Raw genomic sequence first — 22,425 nt, forward strand, 5'->3', positions numbered from 1 at the left:
AATGTTTATTTCCTTTTGAGAGAGAGAGAGAGAGAGAGAGAGAGAGAGACAGAGCGTGAGCAGGGGAGGGGCAGAGAGAGAGGGAGACACAGAATCTGAAGCAGGCTCCAGGCTCTGAGCTGTCAGCACAGAGCCTGATGTGGGGCTCGAATTCATGAACCGTGAGATCATGACCTGAGCCGAAGCTGGTGCTTAACCGACTGAGCCAACTAGGCGCCCCTCTGTCCTTCCTTTTTAAGGCCAAATAGTATTCCATTACATGTATGTAGCATATTTAGTTTGTTGTTCATCTTTCAGTGGAAACTTGGTTCAAACATATGATTTGCAAATTTTTTCCTTCATTTTGTTGGTTGTCTTTCATTTTCTTGATGATGTTCTTTGAAACATAAAAGCTTTTAATTTAGATAAAGTCTAAGTAATCTAATTTTCCTTTTGTTGCTCATGTTTTTGTTGTCATATCTAAGAATCCATTACTAAATCTGAGGTCACAAAGATTTGCCCCTGTATTTTCTTCTAAGAGTTTTATAGCTTTAGCTTTTATATTTACGTGTTTGATACATTTGGAGTTAACTTTTTTTAAAGTTTATTTTTATTTATTTTGAGAGAGAGAGAGAGAAAGAGAGCAAGTGGGGGAGAGACAGAGAGAGAGGTAGACAGAATCCCAAGCAAACTCCAGTCTGTCAGTGCAGAGTGGGATGTGGGGCTTTATCTGAACTCAACGAACTTGTGAAATCATGACCTGAGCCGAAGTCAAGAGTGGGACGCTAAACTGAGTGAGCCACCCAGGCACCCCTGTAGTTAACTTTTGTATGTGGAGTGAGGCAGGGCTCTAGGTTCATTTTTTGCATGTGGATACATAGTTATGCTACTAGCATCATTTGTTGAAAAGATTCTATTTCCCCACCGAAGGGTCTTGGCATCCTTATTGAAAATCAGTTGACCATAGATATGTGGTTTTATTTCTGGACTTTCAATGTTTTTTGACTGATCTATATGTCTATCCTTTAGCCAGTATTGCACTGTATTTATTAAAATTGTTTTACACTAAGTTTTGAAATTGTGAGCCTTCCTATTTGTTTTTCCTTTTGAAAGTTGTTTTGGCTTTTCCTGTTTAATTTTATGTGAATTTTAAAATGAGCTAGTCAATTTCTAGAAAGAAGTCAGCTGGGATTCTGACAGGGTTTGCATAGGTAGGTAGATCAGTTTGAGGAGTATAGCCATCTTAATGTTAAGTTGGGTTGTTTTCTTTATTTTTAGGTCATTTTTTACAAGTGAATAGAAATACAATTGATATTTGTATATTTTTGTATTTTTCTTTTTTTGTTGTTTATTTATTTATTTTGAGAGAGAGAGAGACAGCGTGAATAGAGGAGGGACAGACAGAGAGACACAATATCCCAAGCAGGCTCCAGGCTCTGAGCTGTTAGCACAGAGCTCGACACAGGGCTCAAACCCGTAAGCCATGGGATCATGACCTGAGCCAAAGTCAGACGCTTAACCAACTGAGCCACCCAGGCGCCCCTGTTCTAGTATTTTCAATCTTTCTGAACTCTTTTACTAGTTCTGATAGTTTTTTGGTGGATTCCACAGATTTTCTATATATATGATAATATCAACTCCAAAGAGAGATAGTTTTACTTCTTCCTTTTCAATCTTACTGCCTTTTATTTCTTTCTCTTGACAACTCGCTCTGGCTACTCCATTACAATATTGAATATAAGTGGCAAGAGTGAATTTTCTTTCTTATTTCTGATCTTAGGAAAGTATTCAGTTTTTCACCACTTAGTATGGTGTTAACCTGTGAATATTTTGTAGATAGGTGAGGATGATCCCTTTTTTTAGGGTCTTTTAAAATAGATTTTACTTTTGAGAGCAGTTTTAGCTTCACAGAAAAGTGGAATGGAAAGTGCAGGATTTCCTATGTATTTCTCCCCATACATGCACAGCTTCCCCCACTGTCAATAGGCTGCACCACAGCTGTACATTTGTTACAATCGATGCACCTACACTGACAAGTCATGATCACCCAGAATGCAGAGTTTGCATTAGATTTCACTCTGGGTGTTGTACATTCTAAGGATTTTGAGAAATGTAAAATGACATGGATCTACCCTAATAATATACAGGTTGGTTTCACTGCACTAAAAATTCTCTGTTCCATCTATCCATTCTTCCTTCCCCCTTAACTCCTGGCAGCCACTGTTTACATACTTTTGCCTTTTCCAGAGTGTCACATAGTTGGCTTCTTCAGATTGGGTTCTTTCACTTGGTAATGTGCATTCGTTTCCTCCATCTCTTTTCATGGCTGCATGGTCATTTCTTCTTAGTGCTGAATAATACTCCATTGTTTGGGTGTACCACGGTTAGTTTATCCCATTCACCTTCTGAAAGATATGTTGGTTGTTTCTGTATTTTGACAGTTATGAATGAAGCTACTTATAAAATGTTTATATAAATTACCAAGGTTGTTTATGTAAAATAAAGGTGTTCATAAGCATCTGTGTGCAGATTGTTAATATTTTTTTTTATTTTTTTTGAGAGAGAGAGCGAGAGCAAGAGCAAGAGAGTGCCTGCATGAGAGAGCTGGGAAGGGGCAGAGAGACAGGGAGACAGGATCTGAAGCAGGCTCTGCCCTGACAGTAGAGAGCCCAATGCAGGGCTGGAACTCCTGAACTATGAGATCATGACCTGAGCCAAAGTTGAATATTTACCCGACTGAGCCACCCAGATGCACCCAATATGCAGATTTTTGAGTGGACTTCATTTTCATCTTTTTTTTGAATAAATATCAAGGAGTGTGATTGCTGGATCATATGATAAGAGAATGGTTAGTTTTGTAAGAAACTGCCCTAATATCTTCCAAAGTGGTTGTACCATTTTTACATTCCCAACAGTAGTCAAATGAGAATTCCTGTTGTTCCACATCCTCACCAGCATTTGGTGTTGTCAGTGTTCTGCATCTGTCCATTGATTGATTTTGCGGTGTTATCTGATTGTTTTAATTTCTAGCTCCTTCATGACATATGATGTAGAGTATCTTTTCGTATGCTTATCTGCCACCTGTGTTCTGTCTTTGGTAAGATGTCTTCAGATCTTTGCCCATTTCTAATCATGTTGTTTATTATTGTTGAGTTCTTTGTATCTTTTAGATAATAGTCCTTTATCAGATCTTGTGCAGATGTTTTTTCCTAGTCTGTGGGAGAAAGACTTGTCTTTTATTCTGAAGTGTGCTAGTATTTTGTTGAGGACTTTTCTGTCTGTATTTGTGATAGTGTTCTGTAGATTTCTCTTTTTGTGGTAACTTTTCTGGTTTTGGTTTGATACTGGTCTCATATACATGTATGAGTATCCCATACTTTTTTTATTGGAAGTATCCCACCTTTTTTTATTGGAATAGTTTGTGAAAAATTCTTTATTTTTATGTTTATTTATTTTGAGAGAGAGAGTGTGTGAACAGGGAAGGGCCAGAGAGAGGGAAAGAGAGAATCCCAAGCACGCTCTGTACTGTCAGCACAGAGCCTGATGTGGGGCTCAGACCCATGAACCAGGAGATCATGACTTGAACTAAAATCAAGAGTCAGATGTTTAACTGACTGAGCCACTCAGGTGCATCAAGAATACTTTTTTTGAATGCTTGATATATTTCAGTGGTGAAGACATCTGGACCTTTGCTTTTTCTTTGTTGGTAGTTTTTTGATTACTAATTCAGGCTCTTCAGTTATAAATCTATTCACACTCTCTTCTTTAGTCAGTTTTGTTAGCTTGTGTGTGTTTAGGAACTTTTCCATATTTTGTTATCTAATATTTTGGCCTTAAATTGTTCATGATATTTCTTTATAATCCTTTTATTTCTTTAAGGTAAATAGTAATGTCTCTCTTTACTTTCTGATTCTAGTAATTTGAATTTTTCTCTTTTTTCTTGGTCAATTTAGATTCAGGTTTGTTGATTTCATTCAGCTTTTCAAAGAACTAACTTTTGGTTTCAGTGATTTTTATTTTCCTAATTCTGTTTCATTAACTTTAGCTCTCATCTTTATTATTTATTTTCCTCTGCCTCCTTTAGATTTGTTATTTTTCCATTGTCTTAGGTGAAGGGAAATAATATGATTTTATTGTTAGTAGAAGATAGAGGTTAAGTTTTCTTTTAAGAGAAAATATCTTAGAATATTACAGTAAGGAGGCGCCTGGGTGGCTTAGTTAAGCATCTGAGTCTTGGTTTTGGCTCAGGTCATGATCTCATAGTTTTGGCTCAGGTCATGATCTCATGGTTTCGTGGGTTTGAGCCCCACCTCGGGCTTTGTGCTGGCAGCATGGAGTCTGCTTGGGATTCCCTCTCTCTCTCTCTCTCTCTGCCCCTCCCCCACTTGTGCTGTCTCTGTCTCTCAGAGTAAATAAATAAACTTAAAAAAAAGAAAATTACACTAGGAAGTGTTTTGATGCCAAACCTACTATTTTTAGAAATTTAGTGCTTTTTAAGAAGGAGTTAGTGTGATAAGAGAGTGATTCTAGTGAGAATATTCTTCTAGGAATATTTTTTTCTTTTTTAAATTTTTATTTAAATTCTAGTTAGTTAATATATAGTGTAATAATGATTTCAGGAGTAGAATTTAGTGATTCATCACTTACATATAACACCCAGTGCTCATAATAGCAAGTGCCCTCCTTAATCCCCATCACACATTTAGCCTATCCCTCACCCACCTCCCTCCATCAACCCTCAGTTTATTCTCTGCATTATGGTTTGCTTCTCTGTCTCTTTTTCCCCCCTTCCCCTATGTTCATCTGTTTTGTTTCTTAAATTCCACATAGAAGTTAAATCATGTGGTATGTCTTTCTCTGATTTATTTGGCTTAGCATAATATTCCTCTAGTTCCATCCATATTGATGTAAATGGGAAGATTTCATTCTTTTTGATGACTGAGTAGTATTCGTGTGTGTGTGTGTGTGTGTGTGTGTGTGTGTGTGTACATGTACATTTGGGGTTTTTCCTTAGTTTGATTATTGTTAATGTTGCTACAGACATCAGGGTACATGTACCCCTTCAAATCTGTATTTTTGTATCCTTTGGGTAAATACCTAGTAGTACAATTGATTGCTGGGTCGTATTTTTAACTTTTTTAAAACTTTTTTTTAACTTTTCGAGGAATCTCCATACTATTTTCCAGAGTGGCTGCACCATTTTGCATTCTCACCAACAGTGTAAGAAGGTTTCTTTTAGGAATATTTTAATGTGAATAATGTATTACTAGTACTGTTGTACTTCATAGATTGAAAAATGGGTTCATGGAGTTGCAGATATTGGTGTTCTGTTTCATGATGCTTTGAAGAGATAAATAAAGTTTTTATTTCTTCTCTTTTAAGAAAAAAACAGTGGTTCTGGAAATAACTCGGATATGATGGAAAACAGCAAGGAAGAGGTGAGACTAATTTGAAACATCTAAAATATATTTATTAATTATTAATAACTAACTAGAGTGTATATAATCAAATTGCTTCTGTTTAGTACATGCATGTGTTTAAGTTTATTGTTGTACCCAACTATTATGATACTTCATTTTGCATAGTTTTTTTTTTAGAAGGTGTTCATTGTGTGTTTCACTTTAGCAATATACCTAAAGTTGTGTATTTCACTTTAGCAATATACCTAAAGTTAGACAACTAAAGGCTTGCTAACAGATAGGTATTTGAACGTTATTATATTGCAGTAGTGACACTCAAGGTGATTGTTTATGAACATGACTCCATGGTTCTGAGAGTTCTCAAAACTGGATATTTAGAGTATCTTAAGCATTATTATAGGAACCCATTCTGAGGTCCTTTACCTGGGATACCCAGGCATAGTTTTGAGATTTTTTCCACCTAGTATAAAAAATTTAATTCAAGAAATATACTGATTATTACTGGCACAATGAAGGTAAATTTAGTATCTCAAAGAGAATTATAGAAGGTACTTTGTGCCATATGTTGGGATAGAGAAAATGACACATTTTTTTACATCCTCAAAACTCCCTGTCTGTTGTGATCTGATTACTTCTATACCTTTATTTTGTCTTTGTTGACTTGGGCAAAAATCATGATAGAGCAGTGCATTATTACCTACCCTACAAAATTCAACAGTAATAATTTAATTTAAAAAATGAACCAGAAAATTAATCTTAATCTAAGGAAGCCTGAGAATAAATGAATTAGTTTTTGAAGTTCCTTTTATAAAAATGTTTTAGGCATAAAAGTAATACTCTTTATATCACTATATCAGAGATCTTGGTAAAGGGAAACAGTTAATTGTAGGGATGTTTCTTTGATAATTGTATTCACTTTTAAATTTATTTCTCACATTTAGGGAGCTAGCTCTTTGGAAAAATCCAAATCATCGGGATCGTCACGATCAAAAAGGTTGGTTGATACTGAAGGGAAAACGTTTTCAGGATGTTTTATTTTCTTTTTCTAAGAATAATAATCTTTTCTAAACTTATTTCAAGCACTCTTGTTCTAATTAAGTAAACTGTTTTATATAAATGTACACATTAAAAACTGGACAGTACAGTGTAATGAATCCTCTTGTATCCATCAATTAACTTCAGTTATTGATTCATTCTTACTTTGAAATTTACTGGAATTTTCCAAGGAAGATTTATTATGCATTAGTGGCCCTTGCAAAACATAGATTATTTCTTTTAGATCATATATATATGTGCTCAAAGGACAGAGGAGAAAATGAAATGAATATCTCATGAGGCAATAATGCGTTTTTTAGGATTATGTGAAATTGTTCAGGATGGGGAAAGATAGCCATTATAATTATGAGGAAGTTATAAGAAGATCAAAGAGTGGTAAAAATACTTTTCTGTGTTAAATTGTCAAAACAAATTGTATATAAGGACCTAAACTACTTCAATCATACTATAAAGCATAATATACTGTGGAGTATAGATTTGATTAGAAGTTCACAGTTTATTGTATTGGGCATTTGTTGTCTCTTACCAGTAGGAATGTCTCTTAATAAACACAACTTGCTTGTTATTAACTTATTCTCTAAAGTGGTGATTTGTAAAGAGGAGTTCCCTTCATGATCCCCCCGGTAGCTTTTTCAGAATGAACATACCATGGTCCTACCCCAGACCTACTGAGTCCTAATTTTCTGTAATACGGTACAGAGATGTGTGCTTCCCCAGGTGAGTCTGATGTGTATTTCTGGTTAAGAGCCACTGTTCAATATAACATGTTCTTTGGGTAGTTTTCCAATTGTAAGAAATGCCCATAATTCTGTGGACTTAATTCTTTCATAGGAAACCTTCAATTGTGACAAAGTATGTTGAATCTGATGATGAAAAACCTTTGGATGAAACTGTAAATGAAGATGCTTCTAATGAAAATTCAGAAAATGATATTACTATGCAAAGCTTGCCAAAAGGTAATGTGTATTAATTTTTCATATGAAGTTAAAGTTGAAATGTGTTTTTAAATGTCGTTATTATAAAATTAAGAACTTGATTATTGTTTAGCTGTGTGTAAGGGAACAAAACTAGCATCTTAATAGTGGTGGTCTGGAGATGTATTAGAATGGTAATGATAATGTATGTTATTGAGGTTAAAAACTTAGACTGCAGTCAGCTCTGAAAAAGAATAAAACTTACTTCCTCTTTCCATTGGGTTTTAGAAAAGGGATTTTAGTTTCCAAATAATATTTGAATGTGGAGGTTAGTTTAAAAGTTTAAACTAAGTTTTGGTTCAAATTTAAATATGCTTGCTATATAGGAAAACATAATATTCTGAAAACTTTAAGAAGACCTTTAAAGTCTGGTTTAATCTTACTGCATTCTTAAATTCTCTAAGACTAAAAGCTGAAGTTAATTATCAAAGATAGATGTATGTTTTTTAAGTTTTATCTCTTTAAAAAGCCTTGTCACATACCTTTCAACTGTTGCAGTTCTGATCTCAAAAACCTCATTCTTTAGATTGAGGTAAGAAAAAGCCAAATGAAAATCTTGGAAGTTTCATAGCCCAAGTCTGAGAGCAGTATGATTATATGATAAGAGTAATGACAAAGGTCTTGGTAATTTCATGGTGTTTCAGAGTCAAAAGTTTCAATATTTTTTCTTTATTAATATGTTTAAGGCTCTTAGCAGATTTTTCAAATTTATCCTCACAGATCATTTATAGTAGTGTTTACTAAACTTTGTTTTCTGTCTACATTTATATTTTTGTGACACAGATTTTGATTATGAAAGTATAACAAAATCGTGGGAAGGAGTGTAACACATTGCTTGACTAGGACAAATTAGGAGTTATAGTAGATGAGAGGTGAAATAAGGAAAAGGAATGAATGAAAGGAAGAAGATAGAAGGAAAATTGGTGGGCCTACATTTACTTGGCTTTGCATATCATTTATGACAATTTTACGCAATGGTTGATGGCTTAGGGCAGAAACAGCTAATATGGGAGTGTGAGTCCCATAGGCAGTGACTCACCTTGGATCGTTACATTCCTAGTGGTTGTCACTGGGAGTCCTTACGATGGCCACTGGGTGAGCTAAGAAATAGGAATTCAAATCTTTCTTTAAATGATACTGTGGAAGAAAGTTAGTATGGGATGTTTCTAACCTGAAATTAAGCATAATTCTCTTCCACCAAGCCAAAAATAGACCTGTTTCATAAGGTAGAATTTGGGTGATGATAATTATTATTATAGTATATTGAGTACATATAGGTACCAGACTCTTATAGAACTAACTCATTTAATCTGCAGACCAATACTGTAAGGTAGTTTCTACTTGTAGAGGAACAAATTAAGGAACAAATTCAGAGCTCAAGGTACTTTTTCAGCTTTAAATTGAGAAACTAAGATTTGAACCCAGGTCTGCCTGAATCCAAAGCTAGGGAGTATTCTTTCTACTCTATTGTTTTGCTTCCATTTAGAGAAGAATCTTCAGAAATAATTCTATTTTTTGTTAATTATAAATCTTTAGCTTTTCAAATGCCATGGCTTCTCTGAGAGTATATATGTGAAATGGTTATTGTAAATAAAGTTTTTTTTTTTGTGTGTAGATTATTTAAATTTACTAGTTTGTAAAACTCAATCCTCTATGCCTGCTTGCCTCCACCTTTTTTATGGAGACTCAGAAATACATATAACTAGAGGCTCTACCTTGCCAAAATCTACTTGCTTGCTAAATAACATAGGCCCGTATTTCAGGGAGACCACCCCTGACAGCTACCAGGTTTTACTTTCTTAATTATTGCCAATAATGCCCAATTACTAAGCCCAGCAATGTAGGTGAACGTGAGACCTGGACCCTTTTTACTATGCTCCTGCTTTATTTGCTCTTGAGAGATTATAATGAAAACTTAAATTAACAACCTGTCTTCTCAGTTTATGTGTTTTGTATCTAAGAAAGTACATTCTTTCTAAATTATTCCATAGAAATCAACAATTGATCTCATTCTACAGCTTATTGTTAGAACACTTGAACTTAAGTATCTTAAGGCAGTCTTCTGTTTAAGACTCTTTAAGGACTTTTCAGGGTACTGAAACTTTGACATACTAGTTGGGAAATGCCTCAGAATAGGTATAGCAGTAATAGCAGAATTAACTTCTCGCATTGCCTCCCACTATCCTCCCCCAAAGCGATATAAAAAAAAACCCTTAAAAATCTTTTTCTGAGTTTGTGATTTGTATTATGAGAAGAATAGGATGTCGTTTTAAAATTTTCCTTCTGGTCCTTCTATTGTATAAATTCTTTTGGAACTTAGCATGGGTGTTCATACTCAAACGCAGTTTTTTGTGATAGGCAGTGTAAAAATTCAGAACTGGGCTGAGGCTTTCTACTTTATTCACACATTTCTGTTGTAATCAGTTCATAATACCCCCACTCTATTAATTATATTCCAACAAGTAATCTGATTGCTGACACCTGGCCCTTTTATATTTCCCTGTTTTATTTACTCTTGAGAGGTCCTTATACAAGTATTGAAAGCTTGAAAGAGACAAAATTATGTACCAGCAATGTTGGCTTTATCTGAACTGAAGTCTTGCACTTCACTTGCACATTTAATATGTGTAATGGTTTTTTAAATGAAATCATTCTAGGTACAGTGATTGTACAACCAGAGCCAGTGCTGAATGAAGACAAAGATGATTTTAAAGGGCCTGAATTTAGAAGCAGAAGTAAAATGAAAACTGAAAATCTCAAAAAACGCGGAGGTAAATACAAGTGGAAATGAAAACATGAATTTAAATTGCTGTTTATGACCATATTGGAAAATCTGATGTGCTCATTAAAAATACCTCCACTTTTCTGCCCATTGTTTATTAAAAGCACTACTTAAAAATAACTTCTGTTTCTCTCTGAGCTCTGAAGCAGAAAAGGTTAAACATCATTTATCAAAATACCTTTGCCTTCAGTGGCTATAAAGTTATCTCAAGAAGCTTAGCATTTCCTCCTTATACATGTTAGTTCTGTAATGCCTGTATGCCAAAATACCATGTGTTCCCTCTCACCCTGAAAGAATTTCAGATTTGGACAATACCTTGCCTGTGGCCTTCGGGTAACTTTATGTATATCTAATACATTGTTTTACAGAGTTACCTGTGCATTAGTGTTGTTTGGGGTGCTTATTAAAAATGAAAGTCCCTTGACTCCACTCCTAACACATTAGAATTTTTGGCGCTGATGTCAAGAATGAGCCCCATTTTGTTCTTTCCTACATTAAAGTTGGAGATCAGTTGATGTAAGGATAATGTAGAGATGAGTAGGAAGGAGAAGGGAGCTAGAACTATAACCTTCCCTCCACCTGTCTGAGCCATCTCTTCTTTTGTCTGTCTACCCCTGCACTTGTACACGCACCATGTTGGCTAATCATCTGTAGAAAGTTAGCATAAGGAGGATTCGTTTAGAAATTTATGTCAGTGGAGTATGTTTCCCATTCGTTTCTGCATGATTTTTAAATAGTGCCGTATTTTTGGGCAGATTAACAGAGCCAGAATCTATGCCTATAACAGGAATGAATCTCTAAAAAATAGAACATGACACTAAATTTCTAAGTAGAAGTATAATGGAAGCATGTCTGTTTAATATTTATTATTTCACTTGTGAAATTATAGAATAGTAGTTATATTGGTGAAATTTTGTGTAGATTATTATTTCAGTGCTATATGATTATCTTGATGGAATTAAAAAATATATCTGTTTTTGTTATATATTTTGTCAGATTAAATAATTCATTAGGTTGTTGGAGAAAATCAAGGGAATGTTGTTTAGTCTTCTGTCCACAAGGGGGTGTTCTGCTCCTTTCAAGCGTGTGGAAGATTTATTGAGAATGTAGTTCATAGTAGGGAAACTGTCATTGCAGCAACAGAGCTCACCAAAGCTAAATAGTTTTCTTTAAAAAAAAAATTTTTTTAATGTTTATTTATTTTTTGAGAGAGAGAGAGCGCGAGCAGGGGAGGGGCAGAGAGAGAGGGAGACACAGAATCCAAAGCAGGCTCCAGGCTCTGAGCTCTCAGCACAGAGCCCGACGCGGGGCTCGAACCCATGAACCGTGAGATCAAGACAGGAGCGAAGTCGGATGCTTAACCGACTGAGCCACCCAGGCGCCCCTAAATAGTTTTCTTAAAACAAGAATCAGCAAGTAGAAGGTGATTGATGTAGGGATCAGTAGCAAGAGTCTAGAGGACAGATAACTACGTGTACTGCATTGTGTCAAAATTAATATCTAAGTGGTGTCTTTTGGGAAGGACTCTGGAGCAGTCAGTGTCTAGAGTGTGTGTAAGGACCAAAAGGAGAATGAAGAAAGAACCATAGTTGTTGGGGAGGGTGTACTTAATGCCACTTCACAGTGCTGCTGGTGTTTGGTCTGAGCTGGTATGTTTCTGGAACATTTTATTGAGTGTTCTGTGTAGTAATGTTTATATCATGTTAATGAAATATGTATGTTTATAGCCATATAGTAGCACCTAAAGCTCTCATGTTAATTTTTGTCTTAATGATTTGCTACATCTTTAAGCTGTCAGAAGTCACATGGGAAATTTAACTGTGTTTACTAGTATGCACCTGTATGAATAAACTAGTGATCTTAGGTACTGAATTGCTAGTTAATATTCAAACTTCCTAGGAAAGTTAATTCTATAATTGAAGCCTAATTTAGGAAATGATCAAGAAAGTAAACTGTTTTATAAAGTAATCTTACATTGGTTGGAAACAAAATTAAACCTAAAGATATAGCTATATGGACCATTTCAGGAGACACTTAAAAAAAATACCATAGCCTATTTTGACATCCTTTCCCCCATTTTGTTAGAAAGTTTATTTTACATCTCATTTTTCTATCTGGCACAATAATTTTGTTCTTTTCTTTTTATTTCTTTTTATTTTATTTCACATTCCAGTATAGTTAACATACAGTGTTATTTTAGTTTCGGGTATACAATATAGTGTTTCAACAGTTTCATACATCACCCAGTGCTTATCATGACCAGTATACTCCTTAATCCCTATCACCTATTTTATGAATCCTTGCACCTACCTCCCCTCTGGTAACCATTAGTTTGTTCTCTATAGCTAAGAGTCTGTTTCTTGGTTTCTCTCTCTCTCTTTCTTTTGCTCATTTTTTTCTCTTAAATTCTTCATATGGGTGAAATCATATGGTATTTGTTTTTCTCTGACTTACTTTGTCTAGCATCATACTTTCTAGCTCTATCCATGTCATTGCAAATGGCAAGATTTCATTCTTTTTTATGGCTGAGTAACATTCCATTATGTATATATACCATATCTTCTTTATCCATTCATCTATCAGTGGAAACTTGGGCTGCTTACATAATTTGGCTATTTTAAATTATGGTTCTATAAACAGGGGTACATGTGTCTCTTCGAATTAGTGGGTGTTTTTTTTTTGTATTTTGGGGGTAAATACCGAATAGTGTGATTACTAGATCGTAGGGTAGTTCTATTTTTAACTTTTGATGAATTTCCATACTGTTTTCCACAGTGGGGTGCACCAGTTTGCATTCCCACCAACAGTGCAAGAGGGTTCCTTTTTCTCTGCATCCTTGTCAACACTTTTTTTCTTGTGTTTTTGATTTTAACCATTCTGACAGATGTGAGATGATAGCTCATTGTATTTATTATGATTTGCATTTCCCTGAGTGATGTTGAATGTCTTTTCATGTGTCTGTTGAAATCTGGATCATGTGTCTGTTGAACATCTTTGGAAAAATGTCTGTTCATGACCTATGCCCATTTTTTAAATAGATTATTTTTTTTTGAGTGTTGAGTTTTAGAAGTTCTTTATATATTTTAGATAATAACCCTTTATTGGATATGTCATTTGCAAATATCTTCTCCCATTCTGTAGGTTGTCTTTTAGTTTTGTTGATTGTTTCCTTTGCTGTGCAGAAGCTTTTTATTTTGATGTAGTCCCAATAGTTTTGTTTGTTTGTTTGTTTTTGCTTTTATTTCCCTTGCCTCAGGAGACATATCTCGAAAAATGTTGTGACAGCTCATGTCAAGAGACATTAGTACCTGTGCTCTCTTCTAGGATTTTTTTTTTGTTAAAGATTTTATTTTTAAGTAAGCTTTGTACCCAACAAAGGGCTGGAACTCACAACCCTGAGATGAAGAGTTGCATACTCCACTGGCTGAGCCAACTAGTTTGTTTTGTGTGTGGTGAAAGAAAGTGGTCCAGTTTAATTCTTTGCATATAGATGTCCAGTTTTCCCAGCACCATTTGTTGAAGAGACTTTTTTTCCACTGGATATTCTTTCTTGCTTTGTCAAAGATTAATTGACCATATAATTACGGATTTATTTCTGGGTTTTCTGTTCTGTTCTATTGATGTATGTGTCTGTTTTTGTGCCAGTACCATGCTCTTTTGATTACTACAACTTTGTAATATGACTTAAGTGTGGAATTGTGATACCTTCAGCTTTGCTTTTCTTTTTCAAGATTGCTTTGGCTATTCAGGGTCTTTTGTGGTTCCATACAAATTTTTGAATTCTTCTAGTGTGTGAAAATGCTGGTGGTATTTTGATAGAGATTGCATTAAATCTGTAGATTGCTTTGAGTAGTATAGACATTTTAACAATATTTGTTCTTCCAATCCATTAGCATGGAATGTTTTTCCATTTCTTTGTGTCATCTTCAGGTTTTTAATTAATGTTTTATAGAATTTTGTTTTATTTAAATCTATTAAAATGTATTGAGCCCAGAAATGAAAATGCCTCTTTTCCATTTCTACACTATGTTATAACCATTAAGATATTTCACAACTAAAAATAAAAGTTTAAAATATATGCATATAGAAACAAGTACAAAAAGTAACCTTTGACCATTATTATTTGGTTCACATCTCCCTTAAATGAAATACTGGTTCAGTCCTACTCCTCTATTTCCTCCTCCTCCTCCCACCCCTCTAATAATGATTATTCTGAAGTTTCTATTCATATGCGTATTATTTTCATGCATGTTTTTATATTTTTCCTATAGATGTTTATTCACAAAGCATTTATTTTTCATTTAAAAATATACAAAATAGTGTCCTCTATATTCTTTTGCACCATTTCACATTCAGCATTGTTTTTGAAGTGTGCCATATCAGTAAAACGTAAATCTAATTTTTTATTTTCCACTGATGTATAAAATTTTGTTATATGAGTAAACCATTATCCATATCCCAAATGGAATTTTTTTATTTTCAAAGTTTTCTAATTTCCTAAATAGTGCTGCAATGAATATTGTGTATATGATTCTTTGTGCACATGTGGGAGGAGTTCTCCAAAGGATCACTGAGTTTTGATTATTGAGTGATATACGTGCAAAAAGCACATAGAAGATGTTTAATATTTATTATGTTAACATTGGATGAATATTCATATTCTAGCTTTTGTTAGTATATCTGAATTCAGTCATTATTTGAAATGAAGTACACTGTGTATTTGTTTCTACTAAAACAAATACAGAATGAATCCTCAAGATCAAACACTGATGTAGGACAGTTTGATTTAAAATAAAATATTAGCAACTTACATAGTGAGTCTTCAAATTTTCTATATTGTCTGGAAAAGTATGATGGTGCCCTTAAAACTTGTTTAAACTTTTTTAACTTCTGCAAATAAGAATATTTGTGATAATGTTTGGGTCCATGGTGTCTTGCACATAAAGAGTAAGAAAAAAACCAAAATAGAATATTAAAAGGTGAGAAATATATGTGTTGTTTTGTCTTTTATTTAGATATAGAGATAGTTTATTATTCTTCTAATCATCTTTTTATTTGTGAATGCAGGCGTTTTTATTGGCCTGTTTAGAATCCTAATCTACCATGTTACTTGTATCAAGGTCTTGGTTGCACATCAGAACCATCAATAAAACTAAAAAAAAAAAAATGTCCAGGAGATTCTCAGAGGTTTAGAGGTGTAATGGCTGTCTCTGCTTTTAAAAAGTTTTTTCAGAGAGGATTCTGATGTTCAGTTTAGATTGTGAAACACTGCTCAAGGCAGAACTAGGGACAAGAGTAAGGCAGAAGAGGTTTCCTCTTTGTCATGTTAGGTTATCTTCAGTCTGTTTTCCTGCAAACACTGTCTTTCTCGGGTTTTGCTGCCAAGATAGATATACGTGCAAGTCTTATTTGTCCTTATTTGGAAATAGACCATGCTGATATGGAGTGGATAGTGAAATTGACATAGAAGGCAGGTTAATGGGAATTATAGTGAAGTAATCTGAGGGAGATGGGGATGGTATTGAAGTAATCTGAGGAAAGAAATTGGTAATTTAAAATTGTCAGGTTTTCACACACTATACTGGAAGAGTCTATGCAGATATTTTTATTTTAAGGATAAAAAATTAATGGCATATCTAACTGAAGTATAAGGTTACAAAAGACTTACATGTATATCACTTGCTTCCCTGTTCATTAAGAACTGATAATTAATTTATTTGCAAAGCAATAGCAAAATGAAAAAGAGCTCTTGATCCCTATTTTTAGAACTTCTCTTATGGAGTTTTTATCAAGTTGTTGTGGGAAATAAGATTTGCCTCTAAAGGAAACAGATTAGTATTTCTAGTTCTAGAATTTGCTAAGGTTGTCATGTTTTAGTAAGTCCATAAAATTATTACCTTTTGTGGCCAAAATGTCACTTTTCTAAGGATTCTGAAGTATTTAATTTCCAATGTAAAAGTAGCACAATGCTGACTAAAGTAAATATCTTTTTTTATGTGTGTGTGTATGTGTGAATAATGGTCACTCCTTTCTCCTAGAAGATGGGCTTCATGGGATTGTGAGCTGCACAGCTTGTGGACAGCAGGTCAATCATTTTCAAAAAGATTCCATTTATAGACATCCTTCACTGCAAGTACTTATTTGTAAGGTATGTAATCATCTGTTTATAATTCATTCCACAAATATTTGAATGCTTACTATATGTTAGACTTTTGGTTCACATTGATGAAGAAGATGGAAATGGTCTCTGTCTTTGGAGGACTTAAACTGTAGTGGAGAAGACAGACAGACCAAAAAGCCGAATAAGTGACACAATAGGGGGAATACTATGTACTATGGGAACACACCAGAAGCCTGTGTAATTTGGAGTTGGGTAGGGGGACTTTATAATGGAGAATGATATAAGCTGATATCTGGAATATAAATACGAATTAGCCTGGTGCAGTGGGATTGGTTCAGCATATTCTAAGCAGAGGCAACATGGTATTCAAAGACTGATAGGTGAAGGGGAGCATGGTGTGTTGGCAAATCTGAAGAGTTTATGTGTGTACACATGTGTTTTATAACCTATGAATTCTGGTTAACCAAATCTAAGCTTTCTACATGGGACAAGGTTTTGTCACAAGATAATAGAATTAAAAATGCTTCGTATGTGTTGAAGACAGTTTTAACATTCTGTGTATGTTCTTTTATTAGTAATGCCTTGGAGTTAATTTTAAGTATCTATAATATTAAGGTTATGGTTTCCCTAACTCATTATTGCTAAGATTAATTCTGTGTTAGTGTCCCAACAAAATGCCTCCTTGAAATGCAGGGGCAGACCAGATTTTCCTCAGAATTCCAATTCTGGATCATTCATTATTTGAATTGTTGATATACACCTACTTAAATGGACTAAATTTACTTTCTCCTTTAGTAATTTGTGTCACTCCATTCTTTGAATTCAGTTTAGCCAGGAGCCTATTTATGGGACATGTTTTAGCTTCTAGTTTTCAAATGTGGTAACTGAATTTTATATTCCTGGATTTGTAATGTGCATTTCCTTTCTCTTATATATATAATTGATGTTTTTCCAAGGACCAGTCTGTTGAGCCTAGCCCAATTCAGTAATCAGTACTTTTCAACACTGGGCATGGAACCTAACCTTTTTCCAGTCTTAGTGAAAAGGAATTTAAAGTCCGTGGGACTTGGACTTGAATACCAGCATTGGCTCTTAACTACTTGTATGACTTTAGAAAATTTATTTATGTATTAATGATAATGAATCTTAGCCTTTTCTCTCAAATTAGGTGTAATACCTCTTGTCTTCCATAATAAGGGCTTGAGATTTAAAGGGAATGTAGCTTAATGTACGATAATGTTGCTTAGCTGTATACATAGTAACTGTTGATATATGAAGACTATTAAATTCATTAAGTAGCAGCAACATCTAATGCATTTTTATGTAGAGGTTTAGTAGCTAGTTGTATGGGATCAGAAATTTGCTTTACCAAAATCTTCTATAAATTTTATATAAGGAATAGTGGTACTTGATGATATGGAAATCTATTTCAAGGAATTAATTTTCTTGAGATATTTCTATGTCTGGAAATATTAGAATACTACCCCAGCACTGGGCAGTGCAGTGTTTTTGCTTTTATTCTCTAAAACACACACACACACACACACACACACACTCCCTTTACTTTTTTTTAATGACTTAAAAATAAAGTTTTTGTCCATTATGAATGTTATTCATTTTGAATTTAAAATTTCCCCTTCCCCTTTTCTTTTAATAGAATTGCTTTAAATATTACATGAGTGATGATATTAGCCGTGACTCTGATGGAATGGATGAACAATGTAGGTAGGTAATAAATCATGATGAGCTAAAATTCAGTACTATCTACTTTTTTGGGGGAAATTCTTACATAGTATGTTATTAGATCCATTTTTTATAGTATCATCATTGATGTATCTAATGGAAGGTTATTTTTTTCCACAAAACCTTCAGTTTATGTCTCTTTTAAGTTTCCAATAAAGAATAGGCAGATGATCCAAATAACTTTACTATTAAAATTCCTGTCACGAAATTTTAAGTTGCTTTAAATTTTTTTAATCTTTATTTTTGAGAGAGAGAGAGAGAGAGAGAGAGAGAGAGAGAGACAGAGTGTGAGCAGGAGAGGGGCAGGGAAAGAGGGAGACACAGGATATGAGGCAGGCTCCAGGCTCTGAGCTGTCCACACAGAGCCCGATGCCGGGCTCGAACTCACAAGCTGTGAGATCATGACGTGAGCTGAAGTTGGACGTGTAACCACTAAACCACCCAGGCACCCCTAAGTTGCTTTAATAATGAAAAAATTTAAGGTGAGAGTAATTTGAGAATAATATTTACTTTTTATTTTTTTATTTTTAGAGAGAGAGAGAAAGAGAGAGAGAGAGAGAGAGCATGAGCTGGGGAGAGGGGCAGAGGGAGAAAGAGACAGAACCTTAAGGAGGCTCCATGCTCAGCACAGAGCCCAATGCAGGGCTTGATCCCATGACCCCAGAATCATGACCTGAGGTGAAATCAAGAGTCAGAGGCTTAACTGACTGAGCCACCAGGTGCCCCTGGGAATGACATTTTAATATTTTAATAATTTCAGGTGGTGTGCAGAAGGTGGAAACTTGATTTGTTGCGACTTTTGCCATAATGCTTTCTGTAAGAAATGCATTTTGCGCAACCTTGGTCGGAAGGAGCTCTCTACAATAATGGATGAAAACAATCAGTGGTATTGCTACATTTGTCACCCAGAACCTTTGTTGGACTTGGTTACTGCATGTAATAGCGTATTTGAAAATTTAGAACAATTGTTGCAACAAAATAAAAAGAAGATAAAAGTTGACAATGAAAAGAGTAATAAAGTATATGACCATACACCCAGATTTTCTCCAAAGAAAAATAATTCAAATTGTAATGGAGAAGAAAAGAAATTAGATGATTCATGTTCTGGTACTGTAACCTACTCTTATTCAGCACTAATTGTGCCTAAAGAGATGATTAAGAAGGCAAAAAAACTGATTGAGACCACAGCTAACATGAACTCCAGTTATGTTAAGTTTTTGAAGCAGGCAGCAGATAATTCAGAAATCAGTTCTGCTACAAAGTTACGTCAGCTTAAGGCTTTTAAATCTGTGTTGGCTGATATCAAGAAAGCTCATCTTGCATTAGAAGAAGATTTGAATTCAGAGATTCAAGCTTTGGATGCTGTAAACAAAGAGAAAAATACCAAAGAGCATAAAGTCATAGATGCTAAATCTGAAACAAAAGTACGAAAGGGAGAAAAACCCTGTGCTTTGGAAAGGAAAGATTTTTCAAAATCAGAAGCTAAACTGTCAAGAAAGCAGGTAGATAGTGAGCACATGGATCAGAGTATTGTAGTACAGGAACAAAGAGCAAATAAAAGTGCCAGTGGTGAACATAAGAAATCTGATAAAAAAGAAGAACCTCAGTATGAACCTACTAACACTTCTGAAGATTTGGATATGGATATTGTGTCTGTTCCTTCCTCAGTTCCAGAAGACATTTTTGAGAATCTTGAGACAGCTATGGAAGTTCAGAGTTCAGCAGGTAATCAGGGAGATGGCAATAGTGTAACAGAGCAAGAATTGGAGAATTCTTCTGTAAAATTAAGTATTACTTCAAAAGACAACAGAGGAGGTATTAAGTCAAAAACTACAGCTAAAGTAACAAAAGAATTATATGTTAAACTCACCCCTGTTTCCCTTTCTAATTCGCCAATTAAAGGTGCTGATTGTCAGGAAGTTCCACAAGATAAAGATGGCTGTAAAAGTTCTAGTCTGAACACCAAGCCAGAGAACTGTGGACTTGGAGAGGAAAAGAATGATAATGAGCATTTGTTTGAAAGTGAAGTTCCATTACTTTCAGAAGAATCTGATCTTCGAAGATCCCCACGTGTGAAGACTACACCCTTGAGGCGACAGACAGAAACCAATCCTGCAACATCTAATTCAGATGAAGAAAGTAATGAAACAGTTAAGGAGAAACAAAAACTATCCGTTCCAATGAGAAAAAAGGATAAGCGGAATTCTTCTGACAGTGCTGTAGATAATCCTAAACCTAATAAATTGCCTAAATCTAAGCAGTCAGAGATTGTGGATCAGAATTCCGATTCTGATGAAATGTTAGCAATCCTGAAAGAGGTATCCAGGATGAGTCACAGTTCTTCTTCAGATACTGATATTAATGAAACTCATACAAACCATGAGAAGACTTTATATGATTTAAAGACTCAAACAAGGAAAGATGATAAAGGAAAAAGGAAACGAAAAAGTTCTACTTCTGGCTCAGATTTTGATATTAAGAAAGGCAAATCAGCTAAAAGGTCTATAATTTCTAAAAAGAAACGACAAAACCAGTCTGAATCTTCCAATTATGACTCAGAATTAGAGAAAGAGATAAAGAGCATGAGTAAAATTGGGGCTACCAAAACAACCAAAAAAAGAGTTCCAAATAAAGAAGATTATGATTCTTCTGAAGATGAAACACACAGGAAAAAAGGAATGGATAATCAAGGGCAGAAAAGTTTGAAGATTGCACAAGAAGGATCATCTGATGATGCTGAAAGGAAACAAGAGAGAGAGAATTTCTCTTCAGCAGAAGGCACAGTTGATAAAGACAAGACCATCATGGACTTAAGAGATCGAATGTCTAAAAAGCAGCAGTCAGGTGTTTCTTCTGATGGTGCTAAGTTGCCTTCAGGGAAAGAGGAGAGTTTTAATTCTCCAGAAGACAAAAAGGTTGCTGAAACTAAAGAAAGGAGTAAGCATTTGAAAACCAAAATGGGTAAGAGAGTACAGACTGGATTACTGGACATTGCTGAGAAGTTCCCAAAGAAAGAGCAAAGTGATGAATCCTCTGAAGATGATAAAAAGCTGAGCAAAAAGGGAACTGAAGTAAAAGAAAAGAAAATTACAGATTTGAAGAAAAATGTAATTAAGATGGAACAACAGTATGAATCATCATCTGATAGCACTGAGAAATTACCTGAGGGAGAAGAAATTTCTCGTTTTCCTAAAGGAATAAAACAAAATAAGAATGACACAACTTATGGGGAAAAGAAAAGAAAACAAATAAAAGATAAAACTTCTGAAAAGAAGGATGAATTATCTGATAAGGCTGAGAAATTGCAGGGGAAAAGAGATAGTTGTGATTCTTCAGAAGATAAAAAGAGTAAGAATGGAGTATCTAGTAGAGTGAAGAAAAGGTGCAACCCGCCTGGAAAGAGTTCAATGAAGAGACGAGATTGTTCATCATCTGATACTGAGAAATATTCCATGAAAGAAGATGGTTGTGATTCTTCTGATAAGAGACTGAAAAGAATAGAACTGAAGGAAAGAAGAAATTTAAATTCAAAGAGAAATACCAAGGAAGTACATAGTGGCTCATCATCTTCTGATGGTGAGGAAAGTTCTGAAGACAATAAAAAGCTGAAGAAACAGAGAACTTCAGCTAAAAAGAAGGCAGTCAGTGTCAAGGAGAAAATGAGAAACTCCCTGAGAACAAGCACTAAAAGGAAGCAAGCTGACATTAGTTCATCATCTTCTGATATAGGAGATGACCAGAATTCTGTAGGTGAGGGGAGCAGTGATGAACAGAAAATTAAGCCTGTGACCGAAAATTTAGTGCTGTCTTCACATACTGGATTTTGCCAATCTTCAGGTATGCAAAAAATAAATAAATTTATAATTTATGATTTTACCCTCATGAATAACCACATTGTTTAATTTTCCCTGAAGCCAATCAAATGCAAGGTTACTGTTTAGGAAAAGCCCCTTTAAAAATTCTTTGAAGATTTACTCGAAAGCCTTCCTTCATTTATTTTTATGGCATCATTGGAAGGTATGCCAAATATCATTAGTATTCTGTATCAGGTATACCAGGTTTGTTGGGTAGATGACAAAATTTCTTTACCAGTGTTCTGGAGTAGTAAACAGTAGTTCATGAAGGAAAATCAGACCTGTGCCAATAGTTCTGTAGGTATATATTCATGTAATGGAGATCGTGTGTGAAAGTTTTAACTGCTTTGCCATGTATATGATTTTCTATGTAATCTCTACACCCAACACAGGGCTTGAACTCAAAACCCTAAGATCAAGAGTTGTATGCTTTTCCAACTTAGCCAGCCAGGCGCCCCTGCATATGGCTTTTTAAATTGGGTAGATTAACTTTGTG

The 22,425-nt window shown here is 34.7% G+C and overlaps 1 protein-coding gene across 7 annotated transcripts in view; it reads left to right on the top strand.

Moving 5' to 3' along the window:
* The window catches only part of ATRX (ATRX chromatin remodeler), a 300,724-nt gene that overhangs the window by 85,059 nt on the left and 193,240 nt on the right, over nt 1–22,425 (top strand). For 4 of the 7 annotated variants that reach the window (XM_040467879.1, XM_040467878.1, XM_040467880.1 and 1 more), the window contains 7 exons: nt 5,362–5,417; nt 6,341–6,393; nt 7,287–7,411; nt 10,087–10,200; nt 16,250–16,359; nt 17,990–18,057; nt 18,836–21,912. In XM_040467879.1, the coding sequence (XP_040323813.1) occupies nt 5,362–5,417; nt 6,341–6,393; nt 7,287–7,411; nt 10,087–10,200; nt 16,250–16,359; nt 17,990–18,057; nt 18,836–21,912 (3,603 nt within the window). The remainder of the gene's footprint in view (nt 1–5,361; nt 5,418–6,340; nt 6,394–7,286; nt 7,412–10,086; nt 10,201–16,249; nt 16,360–17,989; nt 18,058–18,835; nt 21,913–22,425) is intronic. The other 3 variants (XM_040467882.1, XM_040467884.1, XM_040467885.1) reach the window with 3 other exon arrangements.

The sequence above is a fragment of the Herpailurus yagouaroundi genome, unplaced genomic scaffold (assembly GCF_014898765.1).
Source record: "Herpailurus yagouaroundi ecotype Mexico unplaced genomic scaffold, PumYag 67623, whole genome shotgun sequence".
Classification (NCBI taxonomy): Eukaryota; Metazoa; Chordata; class Mammalia; order Carnivora; family Felidae; genus Herpailurus; species Herpailurus yagouaroundi.